Genomic DNA, 18579 nt, shown 5'->3' with positions numbered 1-18579 from the left:
TTTTCCTGACCATACTTTTATTTTAAAGTTGTTTTATTAATTAGAACAAGGATATTATTTTAACGTTATTTGAAAAGGACCTGAATGTAGTATATGATGTTCCATTAATTAAGGATATTTCTTTGGTTGATTTTTGAGATCTCCGAGTAGGTATAAATGTCAAGCGAAACGAAAAAAGAAAGTCCTGTTTATATTAAAAAAGTTAAAGGACCCAATGATTTCAATTGAAAATTACAGAAGTTTTTCTCTTTATTTTGTGCCGTCTTATTTAAGGAAGCATTTTGTTTTATTTTAAATAATATTTGAACTTTTTAATAAACCTCATTACCAACAAAAAGGAAAAAAGGTAATAAGGTTCTTAATTTAATAAGAATTCCAAAACAACGAGAAAAAAAATTTCAGTCAAACTTTTTTGTCACGAAAAAAAAAACATAAAAATTAAAAAAAAAATATTTTCCCTCTCTAGGGGGAAGATAAAACGAAAATCTATAATTAAGTCATCTTGGGACACCAAGTATATATATACAAATAAAAGTATTTATTCACGGATATACGAACGTTCTTATATTTAATGGAGTTGTCGTCGCAAATATAGACTTACAAAAAATATAGACTTAGAAAAAATTCTTGTTTTTTTTTCATTTTTGACAAAAAATTTGTGTATTTTTTTTTTAATATTAAAATTTTTTTAATTTTCAAGTTGGAAAATAGCACTGACAAACAGCACGAGGATATTCAAAAATACACGGGCATAAAAAATTCCCGAGTAAACAGTAGAATAAATCTTTACAAAATTCTTCTACTTTCTTACGGACAGCAATAAGGGAAATGGTGTTTAATGAATGTATGAATGTATGGTGAATAATATGGTATGAATGTATGTATGAATGTATGAATGTATGGTGAATAATATGAGTTTTCGATGGGAACGTACTTTTCCATGGTAGGGAAGCGTAATAAACTTTTTTCAGAGAGATGTCAGTCTGGTAGTATGTTTGTGCAAGAGTGTATCTTAGGTTCGTCTGAACCAATTTTAATTAAATTTTATTTGTGAGTAAATTTCGGCCATTTAATATATGGATTCATCAACTTTTGGGATATATCGGGTACTGATAACTATACCTTTTTCCGAACATAAAAAGTAAAAATCAACCAATTTTTTAACCTACAACTTTTTTTGGAAAAATCAGGGTTCGGAAATTGAAGTGAAATTTTACATTTCTTATCATATCTACGGAACAGATCGATGGAATTTCTTGAAATTTAATATTTGAGTTCTGATTGTTACCGAAACTAACAGCGAATGAATTTTTCAAGGAATTCGAATGGCACAATGAAATGTATTTTTCTAAGTATGTTAACAAAGCGCTTTCTAACTTCCTTGAAATTGGAAAGAACTGTTTAAAACGAATTTTCATAATCTTCTGTAACACTTTCGCTAAATTAGACAATACACATTGGGATCGGTTATGTGCTGACCACATCAGATTTTTTTTACCTAGTTATTTGTGAAAAATATTTTCGTTGTAAGATTATGTTTTGTGTATTCTTCCGAATTGGAAATTTTAATTAAGATGGCAGAGAAAATAATTTATTTTTATCCAAAAAAAGAGGCTATATCTAAAACTTTCATTTTATTGGTGTGACCACCAACTGTGTTAAAATAAGTTATGTTAAGTCACAAGCTAAGTGTGACAAGCCTTTCAAGCATTCGAAATTATTTTTATTAACTATTGGATGTTGTCAAAGAGGAATTCCTTTATGTCATTCTTTATTCAATGTTAATGTTGATTCTATTGAAGATTCGGCGATAAAATCAGTAATCAAATGATTTTCATTGCGTTCTGCTATAAATTGTTAAATTTTAAGTGTAACATTGCTTTGCTCGCTTATTTTTATCACCTTATAAATTATAAAGAATTAAAAAATTAAAATAAAAATTTATAAATTAAAATCAATTTTAAAAGAAAAACAAGAAATACAAAATACCTTTGAAAGTTTTGTTAAAAATTCTTAAATTCAATTATCCTTTTAGTAAACAATACATCCGCTTTTAAATGTTTTCCCCGGTTGAATATCCGAATTTTTCTTTTCGTATTTTAGTTCAAATAACCAATTTTTCTATCTGTATGTCTGTATGTATATAGGTACATTAAAATATTACGAAAAGTTCTTCATATAAACATTTATTTTCTCTTAGATTTAAAAATGTAAATAAAATTCTTATAAAATCAAATCAATTGTGAATTTGATTGATTTTAGTCTAAAACGTGACTTCATTATTTGAGTTTCTTTGCCTTCAACAAAATTATTTTGGGAGGTTTTAAAGAAATTCCTGAAAAAGTTTCCGAAATTTAAGGAAAACAATATTATTAAGTTTGTGTATGCTTTGATGATTTAAAGGAAAAGTTTTGTGCTGTAAAGGTAAGTAAGGAATAAAATTTATTATTTAAATCTATTGAATCAAAAATTACTTTTATGATCTAAAACTTTGTACTTTAAACATACAAAAGTTTTATGACATTTATAAGAGAAAATTTTAAATTCAGAACACGTCGGTTTTAAATGTACGATTAGGATTTCCTATAAAAAGAGATTTTTCTATAAAATTGCAATAAATCGAACTAGTTGTTAGTAAACTGGCACATTTCACTTTAAAAATTTGAGGTGAAAACTCTTAAATTCTTCATAAAGTAGACCACTTGTTCGAGTCCAATTTGAGAAGAACAAAAATATTTTAATTTTTAATAAATTTTTGATTCATTACTTTATAAACGCCATCCGTCTGTTCTGCAGTGGTTTGAAGAAATTATTACAATACGGCGCTGTAGAACTCTCATATTTGTTAATAAATTTTAAAATAAATTTCGCAATTCTGACAAGAGAATGGAAATATTATGTTATAAACTATTAACTACATATTATTTCATAAATTAAAAATTTAACACATAAAAATAACACACGTTCTTTTATCACTCATACACAATTACTACATACTACACGATTTGTAGGTAAACAATATGTTTTTGTTTTAAATTCCTGAAAATCCCCAAAAACAAAATTTTGTTAAAAAGTGAATGGACCATTGACTTTAATAATATTCTGATGAAAACAATCAATTTTATAGTTTTACGGTCGAAAGAACAATAATGTAGGATTAAAATATTCATTTAGATTAATTGAAATAACGTTAAATTTATTTAAGGGCCTGGATATTTCCATAAGGTTTTTTAATTATTTTTCAAATTTTTTTTTCTCATTTTAAGGCTGCACTGGAATATTGTTATTTAACAATACATACATGATTGCCTGTAACGTAATAACTAATTAAAATACAAAATTTCATTTTAATTATCTGATGAAAAACATTCAAAATAATATTCGTATAGAAAGCAAAAAAGAGAGGCTACTTAAAAAAAAATTTATTAAAATAAATTTCTTGTATAATTTCTCATATACTTGAAAAACAACAATATTAACTGGTATTTTTTAATTAGATCCTGGAATTTGAACAATTTCCAGGATAAATTAGAAAAACTATTTTAGTCAACGTTAACCATGGCTATTGTAATTTTGGTTCTTAAAATAAAGGTTAACCGCAAAACTATATTTCAAAATTAATAAGTGTGTGATAATATAAAAGCATCTCTGACATCGAAATTGCAGAAATATTGATGTAGTTACCATTCAGCTACAAACTGCTTGTGATTAAATTGTGTAGTATAACTATTTAGCTATTAACTAGATGCCGTTACTGTACAATTTGCATTTATTCAATGAAACTTCAAATCAGTGATTGTGTTTTCTCTTTATAAATCATTTAAAAAATTAAGCCACAAAAATGAAAATTGCTGAATTTAAAGAAAAAACATATTTTTATAATTTGCTGATTTAAATTCAAAATAAAATTATGTAAACCTTATGTTACATATTTGTTTCCTATCCCTAAGGTGGAAAGGAGAGACATGGTGCCCAAGTCATTCAGGCCAATTTGCCTCAGTTCTTTTTTACTGAAGACAATGGAGAAGCTAATTTATAATCATATCATGGCCACTGTTTTAGTATGAAAGCCGCTAAGCGGCAGTCAGCATGCGTATCAGGTGGGTAAATCGACGGGGATTGCCCTTTACGGGCTGACGAGCACCCTGAACAGAACAATATAACAAAAGGAGGTGGCGTTCTGTGCGTTTCTGGACATTGAAGGGGCCTTCGATAACACCTTGCACAAGGCGATAGAGAGACCATGGACGTGGATACCACGACGTCGTTCTGGATGTCCAGGATGCTCACTACAAGGTTAAAGAAACTGTAGTCGAGTGGAGCACGGTGAGCATGTGCAGGATAGGGGTGGAGTTCTTTTTCACTGATGGGGAGTTTGGTGGTGGATGGCTTACTTGAGGAACTTGGCCGCCCGGATATAGGCGTCCAAGCACACGCTGATTATATTGTTATCATCACTAGGGAAAAGTTTGAGGAGACTCTTTGCGACTCTTTAAAACGTCCTAATTATGTATTGAAACGCTTTAATTCTATCTATTTTTAACGTTATTTCAAATTTGTATAGAAACCTGGAGGTACTATATGAGAAAATTTTTCAAAAACATGCTTTTTTGAACGAAATTTTCTAATATTTTTTTTCAATTTTTTAAATATTTATTCAATAGCTAAATTTAGACAAAACTAATAATATAAAAAAAATTACAGAATGTTTGTGTAAATTACAAATATGGAAGGTTAAATATACATTCATACATGCACACTTAATTTGTTATAAAAAAAAAATTTAGGTTTCACTTTCAAATTTTCATTCGTGCAAATCCTTTTAACATATTGTCACGCGTAAATATAGATGCGTATATATGTATGTATGCTACTTGTAAATGTAAAAATTTTCAATTTGAATTTCTAATATAAATACGCAGTCTGATGATTTCCATTTTCATTCTATTTATTTAAATTCGAAATTATTTTATTTTAAGCCTATTTTACATAATATTAGAGTTTATGCTTTATACAATATGTATGTAGTATGAATTTATAGAATAAAGCCTAAATATATGCAAATATTTGTATAAGGAAATCATTTTATTTTACAGATCAAGACAATTGTATTTTCGTTATACTTGTACAATATTTGATAGTATTTTGTTTATAAAGGGGAGAGGCAAGTTGTCGTAAAATGAACTGTGAAACACAAGAAAATCGTGTTTATGTTAAGAAAATTTTTTATTGTATTTTTATGTTCTGTAATCATTAAAACAGAATGATTTTATTGCGATTTATGAAAACTTAGAGATGATATTAATTGAGAAATCTCTTGGTTTGCGAGAGTAAAGTCGGTTATCAAATTTAATTTACTTATTTTTAAAATATTAAAAATTACTGTCGGCTTGATTTTAATGCTTAATTTAATACAATTTTCTTAGGGTGTCCGATCTATCTGCATTTTCTTCTTTTGATTTGTCTAAGGGACAAAGTCTCTTTTCATTTGTCTAAGGGGTGGGTGGCTTGGGGGTTACTCCTGTCCACCGAGTGGGACAGGAGTAACCCCCAAGCCACCGCAGCCATTCTTGATTATTGTAGCCTCCCCACGCTCCGGCCTATAATATCCCCGACCCAACCACAAAGCCGGAGATATCCCTAAGGGACTGGACAACAGCTCCCGAACACTTAGGAACCCATGTCCAAGACAATTGCGGCGCCGAACAGCCAGTGCCGGACAGTAGCAGAAAATGTGCACGGCGGTCTCATCACCACCCCCACAAAATCTGCACAGGGGGGAGTCCGACTTCCCCAGTCTATACAGGTGGTATTTCACCGGGCAGTGCCCCGTGAAGAAATTCGCAATAGTGCGAACCCGGCTCCTGCTCATCCCAGCTCTGCGGTGAATTCGCTGGAGCACGCCGAAAGGAACTCCTTCGCATAACGACCCTTTCGTGTCGGCACCCAGCTCATCGGCAATTTCGTTGCCCGCATGACCACTATGGCCCGGCACCCAAATGAGCGTGACTATGTTCTCCGATGCCAATTCCATAAGTGCAGCAAGGCAGCCCCAGACCAGCTTGGATGTAACCTGAGCTGAAAAAAGCGCCAGCAGCGCAGCCATGCTGTCCGAGAACACATAGATGGTGCGGTTTCTATACCCCCTTTCTAAATTGATTCTCAGACAGATCTCTATTGCATGTATTTCGGCCTGGAACACCGTGCAATACGGGTCAAGGGTTGCATATACACGCGTGTCCGCCAACTTTAGCCCTGCCCTGAGTTTTCAAGGACCCCCACCAGACTCTGCAGAGAGAGTACAGTAGACCTTCCCGACTGATAGGTGTACTGAGATTCATGCAAGGGATTGCTTCCCAGTGCATCTTCCCGTATAAATCTATCAATTACTTTTTCCATTGCTTTCAACAGAAAAGAAGTAAGGCTGATTGGACGGAAAGACCTTGGGTGGTTGCTTGGTCGCTTACCCGCCTTCGGAATATACGTCACTTTAGCCACCCTCCATGTCTGAGGGATGTAACCCCACGCATAGCTGGCACGAAAAATTTCCAACAGTGCACTGGCTCTATGTTGGAAACCCCTCTGTAAAAATGCAGGATATATCCCGTCATCACCTGGAGATTTGAAGGGCTTAAAGAGAAAATAGCCCATCTAACCCTGCCCATCGTGAAGCCCAGACGGGATCGTTGTCAGTCATACCTCCTGGGCCAGGATGCCCTCGGTTCAATGACCGCATTTGAGTGATTCCGAAGAATCTCCGGGTCAGGAAAACGCGTTGACGCCAAAAGCTGTTGACGTCTGCTTGTCACCTTAGTTTTGTCTGTGTAACTTTACACTCACAAACTTTCTCTGTAAGTAAGTGACTTCGGTGACTGTAAGTAAGAATCACACGGTTTATTTCGCCTTGGGTTTCCTTGTCTTTTAGTGCTTTCTTATCGCGCCTAATTGTGTCAAAAGCCTTCTTCAAATCGATGAAGAGCATGTATAGTGGTGCTCTGCACTCTACTGACTTTTTGACCAAGTGTTTTCGCTTGATCGACACAACTTTAATACGGGCGAAATCCAGCTTGTCCTGAACGTATTGTATATATGACCCCAGTAACCGAGTAGTAATGCACTCAACGGTGAGTTCAAATCCCATGGGATCCGCACTGAATATCCGATGTTAAATCCATAACGGTATCAATAAAAAATGTATAATATCAGTATAAATTCAATATGAAATATTACCTTAATTTAATATTCTATATGAACGGCAGCATCAACAAACAATATAAAAGTTTATTCTTTATAAACAATTATGTTAAAAACAAATGTCCATAATACATTGGACATATGTATGGACATATATATGGACACAAAAAGATATGTCCATAATACATATAACACTGGCATAACATCTAAAAGTCAGCAACTAAACGTCTGGGATGAGCGTAGCCGCAACGACATCTCGTCAAATGTGAACTTCTACAGAAGGCCGATCATTTGCTTAGACAGTATAAATAGATTACCGAAACATACCCTCAGAAATACGAATGATCTCATACGGAAACGAACATTAGAACACGAATAAGGACAAGAATAACACAATGGAACGTCCGTAACTTCCAACAAGTATCAAAGCGTGGAGCAATAATATAATACTGTCGATGATAGTTCATAGAAATTAATTTCCAATATTGCAAAAAGCAATTAATTACTGCGAAATATTTATAACAATATTATGTAGGTGTAACCGCAACATTTTTGAAATTTTAAAATTAAAATTATTAATTTATTTTAGCAATATCTATAATTAGTAACCAAAAAAAATGTCACAAAATTTTCTCAATTCTCTGTATTGTTCTTTTTTGCTTTGTTATGCCAGGACAATTTTCTCCCATTAAAAAAATTTTTGTTTTTAATTTTTTCCCTTTTCCGTATAATTTTAATGTACTTTGAAAAAAATTATGAAAATGTAAAGTAATTATGCTTAATGAGGCTTTCCTTAAAACAAAACAAATATACATGGGTAATTTGCATTCAAAATGTACATTCGGTTGCAATTTTTTTTTTTTTACGATTTAACTTTTTAAAAGTAGGAAAGGTATTTTAGAGTGAAGAAATGTTTAAATTTTTTGAATTTAGTGATGGGACACTCGAATAGACAAAATTTTCAGATTTATTTCAAGATTTATGAAAAAAGGTAAGAATTTTACTCCTGAGTGTTATCAAATGTATTTTAAAAAAATCGAATGACTGCTATAATTTTTTCAACCTTCACAAAGTCTTACCAGCATTAGTAATACAAAACCTTTCAATCTGTTAACCCATTTTTTTAATATTCAAATATAATTTAATAAAAAATTAGAAATTTTTGTTTCTATCTCTTGAAAAATTTGCTAAATTTTTTCTAAATTTAAATATTTTTTATAAAAAATAAAATTTTTTTGAAAAAACTATTTTATTAGATAGATTTTATACTCGAGTAATTTATCCTATAATACAAATTTAACTTGATAATTATTTAAACCTAAAATTATTTATTCTCAAAAGCTTGAAATACGATAACACTCAGGAAATTTTATAACACTCAGGAAAGGCAGAAATAAAACTTAGCATAAAAACATTATTTTTATAAAAAATTTATTTTTTAATATATTTAGAACTTCTAACATGACAAAAACTTAAAAAATATTTCAATATTTGCTTCAAAGACTTAAAGTATTTCAATGTATAAAAAATTAAAATTAAAGTCTCTTCAAAAAATAATCAAAAATTAAAAAGAGGCAATGAAAAAGAAATATATGTATATCTGTTAAATAAAATTGCATTTTTTCTTTTTAAGATTCTAAATCTGTATAAATTTCATTATATTTAAATTTACGTCTACTTTTGTTTTGTATTTTGGGTAACATGTCGAACGCCTTTGCCTTCATTTTATGACAATCACATACTTTTCCCTGTATCCAATTATTCGTTTTACAAAAACAAGAAAGATTTATGTACATCATTTTACTATTTTGGAAACATATAATTTGATGAATGTCCCTCGTTCCAGGAATTGTTTTTATACCATCTGGTAATTTTTTAGTGTATTCAGGAAGGTTTTCTGTAGGAACGAAAAATAACTTAACATCTAATTTGCCTTTTAGACTATTATAAAAAGCATGTGCATCTGGGATATCAGAGCCATGCGCCACAAAAGCCATGCGTCACACGTTTTTGCAAGCCTTGAACATCGTTTCCTGTATTTTTCTGCCTTATCAATATCTAACTTACATTTACTTTTCAAGTTTTCCATTTCCTTTTGAAATAGGTATAGTTGTTGTCTTAAATTCTTATTTTGTTTGGCTTTTCTTTTAATCTTTGTTTCCAAATTTTCGTTTATCTCTTTAGTTCCTTTGTCACCATTAGCAGTCTCTTTTCCAGATATTGTAGGAGATTTTTCCAGATATTCAGAAGGGAGGGTTTCTGGCGACGCCAGCACTGATTCGGAATAGCGCTGAGACTCACTTAACTTTAATGCCGCATTAGTTCTATCTTTCTTTATTTTATCTTTTTTTCTTTTATATTGCTCATTCCACAGTTGACGTTGATATTGTTGCATCTTTTTAGACATATCTCCGATTTTTTTCTATTGGCATTTCTTGCAATTAAAACATTTGAATAAGTTAATTTTTGGAGAATATTAAGAAAAAAATATCAACAAATACATACCTTTGGTTGTGTCTTTCTTTGTATTTTTCGTCTCTTGCCAATCTAATTTCCTTTTTTGGCGGTATCTTTTTTTAAATTTCCGCGTTTGAAAACTTATGTTTTCTCGTTCTGGCATTAAAGTAAAAAAAAATCACACTAACACTTTTTTCTCGTAAAACTTTTTATATGGGAAAAAGTAACACTCAGGAAATTTTTACATACATCAAAATGTAAATATTGAAAATTTTTAAAAATAAAAAAGGTTATTTGTTATTTTGTAATTTGATTAAGATACATAATAAACTAAAATATAAGATTGATTTGAAAAAAAAAATTATTTTAATATACTTAGACCATTTAAAAACAGTTAACATGATATAACACTCAGGAGTTTTTTTCGTTACCAAAATGCACTACTTACCATAATATTGATATTTCCGAAATTATTTATTTTTGTTTATCAATTTTATAATATTTTTTTGTATTTAAATATAATTACACTCTCTATTATAAATATTGCAATACTAAGAAACAAGCTTTTAATTTTTTGTTTTAACAACAAACTGAAATAACACTCAGGAAATATTTAGAAGAAAAAATCCCGGACACTTAAATTCGCTTAAAAATTATTAAATTCTCGATCAAATTTTTTTTCAAATACGTGATATAACGGGAGTCTAGCAATGCAGTTGGCGCCAGGCTGCCTCATTTTTTGTTGCGTAGTATAATTTTTTGTTTTTATTTCTTAAAGAAATTTTTTTTTTGAAGTGCGGACAACTTCTTTTGTATGGAATTTTTTTGCAGGGTTCTATTATTTGGGATAAAAATTTTATTTAGCGGCACAAATTATTCAAACAAATTAAATTTTTTATTAAAAAATTTCCCAAATTAATATAAATTGCATGTAATTTTAAAATTTTTAATTTTAATTTTTGAAAAAAATTGTGTCAAAGTTTCCGGACATAGAAAAAGCATTTTAAATGCAAATTACCCACATACATACACACATAAGTATATGCAACATTTTTAAATAAAATGTGTCACTTTCCAAAAATTCTTCATAAAAAAAATAAAATTTAGTACGATACTTTTAACTTATTTTAATTTAAATTAAACTCAGTTGCCTGCTACGAGTATTCAAAATTCAGAATCGAGTTTTGGTAAATTTTTGCGTATGGCAGAGTATTACATACCAACAGAATATTTTAAATAGACCTACCCAATTTCAATTTCGCTAATATTCGAAATATTAAAAATTATACGCAAATGTAACATAAATTTCAAAAATTCATTTGATGTTGGTGTAAGTATTTTATATTAAAATGAAGTTTAAACAGACAAGGTCAGATAGTCAAAATTATAAAAAAAAATTTTGAAGACCATTTTCAATATTGTTGCTTTTTTGTCCATTACCATAATTGCTTTGGGTGTTTTCCTGGTATGGTAGGCATTTCATAAATTTATCAAAACATTCTTTAAACCTAATTTTCTCTATTCTTTTAATTCTTTTAAATTTTTGTATAATGCTTTAATTCTTTAACAAAAAATTAAAAATATCTTTTAACAAGGATTAACTCATTATGCTTGACAAGAATAAAATAATGGGATCTACCAACAATTTCTGCTCATTCTTCGTTATTATTCACATGTATACATATTGTATACGTTATGTATAAACAAAGTATTCAAATAAAATACATATACATACATTTGTGTATTATTTTTTTAATAATCCAAAGAATTAACATTAATAATGACGAATACTTTTTGTTAAAGGGAAGGTTACAATATTTTGTATAATTTGGTTGGAAAATTTTAATAAAATATTTTTATTAAATGCGTGCAATATGTGAAATTTTTTTTTATTATGGTCATAAACTAAAGAGAAGAGACAATAAACTAGAAAATGCAATAATCATGGGAAGTGAAGTCATAATCGTATGAATATAAAAATCTCAGCTAAGAGAATTTCGCGAATTCACAAAGAATTTTGTCCATCATTCTCGTTCCCGTTGAATATGAAAAGGATAGTATTTCAAAGCCTGTATGTTGACTGTGGAACAATTCGTTTCACATAAAAGTGGATGCACAAGTGGAAATATAGAAACCAGAATGAATACGTGTGAATAAATTTTTATTTGTAATGTGTGTTTCAGCTAGATATCGAGATATCCAATAAATTTAGATTATTTTGTGGTATAATAAACAGGTCGAACCGTAGAATCTTTTATGATTCCCATCCCCACCCCAAGCCGCGAGACTTTCACCAGAATCACAAAGCCGTCCGAAATGCTCTACCTTTGCAACCGGTTCTAGGTAGAGACGGCAGACCTTGCACTCCGTTTTGGAGCATCAAAAGAGCGTGTCCTATGCCGTAAATTTGGACGACAAATGTGGCTAGTTCTAGTCGAAGAGACATCCATTCAAATAATAATAAAAAAATGGGCAATTTTTCCAATGGTCGACCCGGACCTTTTCATCCCAATAATTCAGAGCGCGCAGGAGCTTTTTCCTTGGCACCTAAAAACTTAATTCCGACCCAATGAAACAAGCTGCCGCTAATGTCTCATCAAAGCTGCGTGGCAATTTATTTCCTCCATTTGAAGGACCTAATTCTTATTGTTTGTATGAGAAGTTAAATTTTATTTTTACAATCACATTTTTAGCAATTTTTTTCATTAACACACTTTTCATAGTATACCCAAAAATTTGTCTGCGGTTTTGCCTTTGAATTTTTTTTTTTAAGTAAATTTTTTTCGTAAAAAAAGTAATTGCACTTTCAAACAAATAAAATAGTCTCATTGTACTTAAACCGTGTGTGAACGCACTTACCATTTTATCTTTAAGGAGGGTTGTAAAACTTAACAATCAACATAAAATATTAAATTCAAAGTCTAATGTAAACATTGGAATTTCAACAGAAAAAAAAAGCAAAACAAACAATCCGCCCAAATTGAATACACAATACAAGAATAAAAGTTAACACTGAATCTAATTTTAACAATCATAGAAAGTGATCCTTTTTATTGCTTATTCCAAAAAAAAATTTGATAAAAATTTAATTTTCTTAAATAAAAAATATCCTTTTGAATTCAATACGGTTGTAAATATAAACTGAATGCTTTAACGTTTTTGCTTACCCATTATAAAAATTTTTTGATTTCCTAAAAAAAAAAAGGAACTCAAAAAACAGCAGAAGAACCAAAAAATTTGCTCACAAAAAAGAATTATTATCATTCATGGTCCCCGAAAACCCATAATTTTTGCCATCAAAATAAAAAGGCAGAGCAAAAAAGTAAAAAACATTTAAAAGTTTATTACATGGAAATTTCCACATACTTTATGTTTTATCACATTTTACTTGCTTCCCTTTACACCTTTATTGTATTAAAAGTTTCAAAAGATTAAATGAATTTGTACAAACTTCATTGTATGGCAAACAAAAAAGAGTTTAACGCAAATTGTTTTAGTGTGGTTGTATGTATGTCATTGCTGTATTAAAATAATTATAAGTTGTAAATAATTTTGGGATTTTTTTTTCATAAACGTGTTTTAAAATAAATTTTTGTTTTGTTTTACGTAATTTTTAAGTTAAATTCGGTGTGTTTTTGGGAAAATTTTTGAATTTTGAGTAAGAGTTTAAAAAGAAAGGGATGTTGAAAAGGAGTAGAAGCTTCAAATATTTGAATTCATTAAATTGGCGGATTCTTAATTACGATAACTTCAAAAAATGCACACTTCAGTATAATAAATTTGGAATTTTCCATATTCATTATTTGAAATTATATTCCAAGATAAGTTTAAAAATTAATTCTTGAATAAAAGCCAAATGAAAAACAGTTTTCTTGGAGGCTACACCAACCGTAAAGTAATATTAAAAACTAAAGAGTATGAAATGAAATCAACATTGTCTTTCGGAGAAATAAACTTAAACTTCGAAATAATTAATAAGACGTAAAGTTGGGGCATAGGAATTAAATACGTGTATATTCTAAGTCGTAGAGCTCATGGAGTTCTCTGGCGCAAGACTAGTACAAGGGCAAAGTTTGAAAAAAAAGTTATAGATATGAAATTTAAAAATTTTCCACTAATGATTTTCTGTAGCTGGACGAATGGCACATTAAACAGAGACGTCTTTTGCATTTCTATTTCTTTTGTTCAAAAACTTTTAAGAAAGTTGAGCAATTCGGAGATATTTAAAGAGAAATAGAGCCTCAGAAAATTCTTAAGAAAGTTTCGTATCGTTTTCTGTAAGAATCTAAAGAAAATATTTTAATAATTTTTGAAATCGAATCGATAAAAAATTATTTTAGGATGGATCATGCATCGGGAATCCCACTCAACCTGTTTTGGTCGTTGACGATTGCGTTGTGTGAGTTCTAATTTAAAAATATCGTTAAAAATAATGCTTAACGATTGTTTTAAACTGATGAATAACGTAAAGTTATTTATAAAGTCACGAAAAAGACAAGATTTAAACCTAAATGACTCGATGAGGTTTGAGAGCCTTCTTACCAAATCAGTAAAATTTCACGTATCCAATTTTGAATTTTTAAAGTTATGTTAATTTGATTTAATACGTGCTTTCGTACAATATCTTTAAAGTTACACTTAATAGCTTTAAAATTTTTCTTTTTGGAGAAAAATTTTTAAATTTAAATTATGAAAATAAAATGTTGATAATTCATAAAAAACCAGAAACTACGGGCTTTATTTATGTGACAGTTCTTTTTTTAAATTGGAAATTTTGGAAAAAAAAAATGTTTTGGATTAGCAGCAATACCCAAATATCTACAATTCCCTTACATAAATGGTAACCTTTTATATGCTAACATTCATATAACGTGTTTAGACAAGTGATTGCCTATAAGACAGAAAGGACCATGTGGAACAAATTGTTAGTTCCGTTCCTATTGTTCGTTTTTCCGTATTTTGGCATATTACCTTTTTCCATCCAAACAAAACAAAAACATTTTTTTTTCGTTTTCCTCCAAGGCTTCTTTCTTCCTCAAACGACAATAACAAAAACAAGTAAGGATATTTTTAGACAAATTTTTTTTTTTTATTTTCATAAAAATTTTCAAATTTTATTTAATTTCTTTTATAGTTTGCATTTTCTTTTGTTTGTTAAATTAATTGGAATGGAATCAAAATACAACTAAAACATCTGGTTTCTGAATTTTATATCACGATCCTAGATACTTACATATATGCATACATATATCGACAATTTCGTAAATTTTATAAAAAGTTTTCGCCTAACCATTATTTGTATAGAGTTTGTTAAAAAATTTTCAGTCTATTAGATTGGTTTCGGAGACTTAATTTAAAATGAAAATAAAAATCACATTATTTTGTGTTAAAAAGTGACTTTAAACGTCCAATGGTTTCAAAAACATTTTAAATAGAGAAGAAGATATTCTGTCTTTCTCTCATTCTTCTAAAATTTTAAGATATGTATAAGGATAGTGGCGTGGATTTCCTTCCTGGAAAGGATTTCGAGGCTAAGAACGTACGATATCAATTGGAATTCAAACGAACTTTGGTGCTGTTTGACCATTTATATTTTATTTCTTTGCTTAGGTAGGAAGAGTGAACTAATAACAAATTTTCTAACAGTGCATAGTCCTGCGTGAACAATCTATAGGAAAATCATAGAGAACGTTAGATCGATTCTGCTGTGTGAAAAACGAGGTATCACTACATACCTGAATGCTCAGGGTTTTGTGTTCATGGAGAAAACAGGAATGAAATAGAACATTTTCCTATGATTGTAATTAGATTAAGTTAATGGCTTTGATCATAGTCACATTGCAATATGTTAATTATGGTTATTCAGGGGCAGAGTTCGCATTAAGAACACGCATATGAAACTAAATACTTCCTCAAAAGAGCTCTTCTCAGACCAGCTCTTTTAAAAAGAACTCAATCAAAAAATTTTTTCTCTTTCACATCAAGCATGACTCGCTACAGCACATACCGGTGAAGAATTCAATGTTTCATAAGAGAATTTCTGTTATTATACTTCATTACATTACTAAGAGGGTTGTTTCTCATTTAGGGGTTTCTGAGGAACTTTCATAAATTATTAAAGACTTAAAAACGCTTGTAAAAAAGTTTAAAATGTTTTATTTATTATTTTTAATATGTTTTTAAAAATTATTATAAGATTCAAAAAATTAATCTTTCGATTAAGGGCAAATCAAACGAAATACTTAAAAAGCCTATAATATAATATACGTGTAGGAGTCTCGATTACCTATATTTATAAGAATTTCAATAATGTCTGAAACTCTATTTATGTGAATGTACATGTTCTTTATTAAATTTAATTCTCAAGTTAACAAGAAAAATCCTATGCTATAAAGATGTTTTGGAGTAAATTAAAATTTGCATAATGTTGTAATGTTTGCATATATGTGTGTATGTGTGCATCTAATAATAATTTATCTACCATGTTGTAAAAATGGTAAAAATGTCTTATATATGTAGAATATTCGTTGAAAATTGATTATTAGATGTCACCTGAGAGCAATTCAAATTAATTCGATTATTTTTCAATTCATTGAAATCTGCTTACATATTTATTACACCTATTCAAGCGAATATTATAGTAAGAATCCTATTTAATTTGGATTTGATTATACAGTGGTTCGAGCAGTTGATACATAAATTTACTAATATTTACACTATTAGACAGCATTCAATAAAAGAAAAGAGAGGTAATCTGATTACAAACACACAAGTACAACTTGTAAGATGGAGGAAGCATTTCCATGAAACAAATGAATCGGGCCAAGAAACCCCCGTAAGAGAACCAAAAGATTACAGCAATAGCGGCCTGATTAATAGCAGGGTTCCATCCCAAAAAGATGTAAGGAATTGAAAGATAGCTATCACAAGATTGAAAGATAACAAAACTACAGAGAGGCGTACAGAGTGCCGGCTGAACTGCTTATGAGTTACTTTAGTCTAGTAGACTCTAGAGTGAGTCTAGACTTCTCAAGCAATAAGAGACTTTAGGAGTTACTCCAGAACTCTCAATCACATAATAGAGAAGATTTGGCAAGAAAAAAAAATAAATAACAAATGGAATGTAGAAAACTGAATAAAGGAGGTAATTTTCAAGAGTATATGAATTGGAAGAATATCACTCTTTTCAAAACGGTATATAAGATGGCGTTGCCAAATCTGGTTTCTATCAAAATAAAAGCAGGGGAAAAAATGTATTTTATTAAAATCTTAATATTTTGTAATAAAAAAATAAACATCGTTTACTTCACATCTGGTGAGGTGATATCTCGATTATTATTAAAATACAGATATCACGAATATATGTGCATATACCCATATGAATAGAATTAACATATTGTTAAAAAAATTTAATAACAAGGGTCCTTGCCCTGGAAGTACGAAATTTTCAACTCCTTTTCCACCACCATTTTATTATTCTTTTCCGTTGCCGCTATTTATGTTAATTTTATTATAGCAATTACTTTTTCAATTAAAACATATTTTTATGAATATAAAAAACAAACGTGTGAATATTTCATTGGGTTTTAATACGAGTATAATTCTCATGCCACGCTCTATCCGGGAATTAAAGAGAATAGAAACAGCAAAAAAAAGTAGAAAAATTATTTTAAACAAAGTTTTAATTACTGTTTTTAACCACCATTTTGAATATTATTATATGGAGCAATTTGCTTTTAAGTACCTTGGTGAAATCTTCAATTATTGTTATCATAAAAAGGCGACAAGAACATAATTGAAAGTTTTTACATTTTTTAATTTAACAAAATAATTTTTTCAATGTTTAGAAACAGAGATGGGAAAGTTTTGCAAAAGTTCGATAAATCAAAATTATTTTTAGAGGAAGGAAATCGAAAAGTGCTATGAAAAAGTTTTTTGTCAACTTAGTTCTAAGTTATAAAGAAATTAGTGAGTTCTAAGCTAAATTTACTATATTGAAAAACAAGGTTTTGCGCAAAGTGTTAATTACACTCTTTGGTTGTTGTCTTAGCTGATATATAATGATTTAACTTTAGTGTATGAGAATATTGAAAACGTTTAAGTAAATTGGAGACTTTAATAATGAAATTTTACAGAATGCTAAAAGATATGACAAAATTGCTCATATCCCTTTAGCTTTGCGTTCATTGGATGTATTAAAAAACTTTTTAAACTACATCTACTAGATCATTGTTTCTATAAACTTCTAATCTATTCTATTTGAATTTCTTGAAATTAAATTCCTAACGCCTGCTCTGTTCACATCTAAATAAGTGAGGATTAAATATTGAAATTTTTCACTTGTAATAGAAATAAGGTAAAAGAACTTTAAAAATTACAAATTACATTTGATACGAGTACATTTTAATATTGCTTTCATGAATTAATTAGCTTTAATTATATCTGAAATGCTTTTATTTCTTGAATTTTCATTACAATAATACGAAAAGTAATCCAATGAATTTTTACTTTCTAATTTTGTATTTTATTTTCAAAAAAGAATCACACTCTCAAAATTTTTTTTATTTTATGATTTTAACGAAAGGTGGCTTATGTCAATTAGCATGACATTATCAATGAAATCAAATTCTCTTTTTCGTATCACATGTCATTCATTTCTTCTTAAGTATTTTTGTATTTTTTTTTAAATGGAATTTGTGTAAGGTGTTTGAATTTAGAATAATTTTATTAAAATATGTAATTCTGAGAATAGCAATTGAAATAAAAGCAAAAATGACACGATTAAAATTTTGTTTTTGTAATAATTTGCTTTCAATTCAATTTTTAAATTTAGAAAAACACAAGTAAAATTTATTAGAAAGGTAAGAAATTTTTTGACTTATACTCGATAAAAATATTCTATTTTTAATATATTGTAAGAAATTATTT

General features: G+C 29.2%; 2 protein-coding genes across 2 annotated transcripts in view; both read right to left on the bottom strand.

The window, feature by feature from the left end:
- Positions 1-18579, bottom strand: part of LOC129616159 (uncharacterized) — a 44513-nt gene that overhangs the window by 11829 nt on the left and 14105 nt on the right. The window lies entirely within an intron of this gene.
- Positions 8902-9803, bottom strand: LOC129616197 (uncharacterized). The gene is made up of 2 exons (XM_055531700.1): positions 9700-9803; positions 8902-9628 (listed from the first exon to the last, which is right to left on the bottom strand). Exon 2 carries the CDS (start codon positions 9599-9601, stop codon positions 9131-9133), a length of 471 nt encoding a protein of 156 aa, XP_055387675.1. The 5' UTR covers positions 9602-9628; positions 9700-9803; the 3' UTR covers positions 8902-9130.

This window comes from Condylostylus longicornis, unplaced genomic scaffold (assembly GCF_029603195.1).
Source record: "Condylostylus longicornis isolate FDR11 unplaced genomic scaffold, ASM2960319v2 ptg000163l, whole genome shotgun sequence".
In the NCBI taxonomy this organism is placed as follows: Eukaryota; Metazoa; Arthropoda; class Insecta; order Diptera; family Dolichopodidae; genus Condylostylus; species Condylostylus longicornis.
Note: the sequence above shows the minus strand (reverse complement) of the source record. Positions and strands in the feature narration are given on the sequence as shown.

Bases quoted from the DNA above. Each gene is read 5' to 3' on its own strand.
- LOC129616197 (XM_055531700.1), bottom strand. From the start codon at position 9,601: ATGTCTAAAAAGATGCAACAATATCAACGTCAACTGTGGAATGAGCAA.